General features: G+C 51.5%; 1 protein-coding gene across 1 annotated transcript in view; it reads left to right on the plus strand.

Moving 5' to 3' along the window:
- LOC102866850 (paternally-expressed gene 3 protein-like) overlaps positions 1–986 on the plus strand; it is a 72,228-nt gene extending 71,242 nt beyond the window's left edge. Inside the window, exon 3 of the mRNA XM_006885202.1 lies at positions 601–986. Coding sequence (XP_006885264.1) covers positions 601–986 — 386 coding nt within the window. The remainder of the gene's footprint in view (positions 1–600) is intronic.
- Positions 987–2,821: the final 1,835 nt, after the last annotated feature.

Raw genomic sequence — 2,821 nt, forward strand, 5'->3', positions numbered from 1 at the left:
GTCCCTGTCTTAAATCATAAACTTTAGCCAAATAAGTGGGCCATCTAGCAGCCGCTCGGAGACCTGCCAATAGAGCCTGGCGGTAGACCCGGAGTCTCTCCTTACCTTCTGCTGTGTTGTAGTCCCACTCGGGTCGGCTGAGGGGGAAGGCAAGGTCAATAGCTGTTTGAATTGTAGTTGGGACACCTGTGGGGCCTGGAATCAATTTCTGAGCCTCCAGAATGATTCTTTCTCTTTCTTCAGTTGTGAACAGTACTTGTAGTAGTTGCTGGCAATCGTCCCAGGTAGGCTGGTGGGTAAATAGAACAGTCTCAAGAAGGTTAATCAGCTCTTTAGGATTGTCGGAGAAAGGAGCATTTTGAGATTTCCAGTTGTAGAGATCACTAGTGGCAAAAGGCCAATAATGATACAGCTGGTCTCCATTTGCCTGTACAGGCCCTGCAGCCCTTAAAGGAAGGACTTTAGAGTCTGCTTCGGGTGGGGGGCCTCTTTGAAGGGCTCCTCTGGTATTTTGTGCAGGACCAGTAGCCAATACTGATGAAGCTGGGGGCTGGATGGCAGTCTAGGTGCCATTGATCTAGGCTCTGGCTGAGGCCCCAGCAGCCCAGGCCCCGGCCGAGGCCCCGGCAGCCCAGGCCCCGGCTCAGGCCCCAGAAGCCCAGGCCCCGGCTCAGGCCCTGGCAGCCCAGGCGCTGGCTCAGGCCTCAGCTGAAGCCCCGGCAGCCCGGGCCCTGGCCGAGGCCCCAGAAGCCCAGACCCCGGCTCAGGCCTCGCCTGAAGCCCCGGCAGCCCAGGCCCCGGCTGAGGCCCCAGAAGCCCAGGCCCTGGCTGAAGCCCTGGCAGCCCAGGCCCTGGCTGAGGCCCCAGAAGCCCAGGCCCCGGCTCAGGCCCCAGAAGCCCAGGCCCCGCCTCAGGCCTCAGAAGCCCAGACCTCTGCTGAGGCCCCAGCAGCTGGGGTGGTGGAGGATAAGGAGGAGGGAAGATAACATTTTCCTCAGCCCCTCCCTGTAGGATAGGGTAAAGAGGTGCAGAGGGCTTCAGATTCTTTTTTGACCGGAATTTTTCTGTTGTGGTCACCATGAGGGTCACCTTCTGTGGGGGAAGAAAAGATTTAAGCCAAGAAGGGGGGTTAGTAACTAAATCCTTCCAGACAGTGATATAAGGGACCTGGTCAGGGTGTCCACCCTGTGGCTGGAAGACAACTTTCTCCACGGCGGTGATGGTTGGAAGGTCGAAAGTCCCTTCTGGCGGCCATCCTACATCAAAGGCTGGCCATTCTGTGCTGCAGAAAGTGGTTAGTTTCCCTTTACGAACCTCTACCGATAGATTACGGGCTCGCTCTCTAGCATCCTTAAAATGTCCAAGTACCAGGTCTAGAGGGGTGGAAGTAGTCTGTCCCATTACGTCCGTCAACAGTGAGTAAAGACAAAGACACAGACAGACAAATATCAAAGTCCTAGCAAAACAGACAAGTCTTCCAGCCTTCCTCTATAAGCAAGGCTTGAAAGCTGAAACCGGTGAAGAGCGGTGTCTTAGAAAAACCTCAACCGCCTCTTCGTACAGAAGTCTGGCAGGAGGTTCTTTACTCTCACCCAAGCACTCAGATATAGGGCTCAGAACGTCTTCCGAGCCCCCGCAGTGGTGGCCCCCCAGCGCGTCCGCCTTAGCCACGTTTCACTGCTCCGAATTCAGAAAACAACACAAACAGTTTGGTACAGAATGAAAACACAGATAGACACACTCACCCGTCTGGCCAGCAGTTCGTCCCTCCGGTTAGGGGTCCTTGGGGTCGTGGGGGGATCCCGGACGACCCCCAGATGTTATGCCCCAAATCCAGTTCCTGCCAAGTCACCAAGGAGCTGACGCCGATGCAAGGGCAAGAGGGAATTTATTTCAGATTCGAATCCGGGCCGCGTTCCAAACCGTGCCCATACAACAGGGAAGATGGCCGCGGCCACGATTCTGGGCTGTCCTGCCTATTTAAAGGGGAAAGCCCACGAAAACAGGGTGATACAGGATTGGCTGGCTCAAAGGAAAGCCCGCAAAAACAGGGTGATACAGGATTGGCTGATTCAAAGGAAAGCCCGGGAAAACAGGGTGATACAGGATTGGCTGATTCAAAGGAAAGCCCGCGAAAACAGGGTGATACAGGATTGGCTGATGTTTGGGTGGGGGCTCTTTTCTCCCTTTCCCCACCGCTTTCAGTTTACTGCTCTAGAGGCATATATATATATTCAGATCAAACTGTTTTATTCAGAGCTTTCAGGGGAAGAGTTAAGGAGGCAGGAAAGGCGAGGTTCAACGATGGCGGTCTAGGCAGGATCATGCGCACTTCGGAAATGCCGAAAGACTAAGACGCAGCTACACTGCCAACTTAAAGGAGCAGGCTGGCCACATATATATTTAAAATGACATACTGGTTACAAAATGGAGTCCCTCACATAAAGAAGTATACTTGTGCTTTATTGACAAGGTGTTCAGTGATTAAACAGAGTGTGGAAACTTTGATAGAATACTATTAATATCACATTCAAGTAAAATATTTCTGAAGATTACAAAAATATAGCTGGAACTGTACATAGACAGAGAACTACCAGAAATTCAACCTGGAATCAGAGGCCATGTAACAAGGACTATCACTGCTAATATCAAGATGTATCTTGGCTGAAAGCAGCCTACAGATGTTTTCTTGTTTATGTAAAGCCATTTGACTATATGGCTCATAACAAATTATGGATTAACACTGAAAAGAATAAGAATCCCAGAACATTTAATTGTTTGTTGTTGTTATGTGCTGTCGAGTCATTTGCGACTCATAGCG

Source organism: Elephantulus edwardii, unplaced genomic scaffold, assembly GCF_000299155.1.
Source record: "Elephantulus edwardii isolate Elephantulus edwardi_28Jun2011 unplaced genomic scaffold, EleEdw1.0 scaffold00041, whole genome shotgun sequence".
Lineage (NCBI taxonomy): Eukaryota > Metazoa > Chordata > Mammalia > Macroscelidea > Macroscelididae > Elephantulus > Elephantulus edwardii.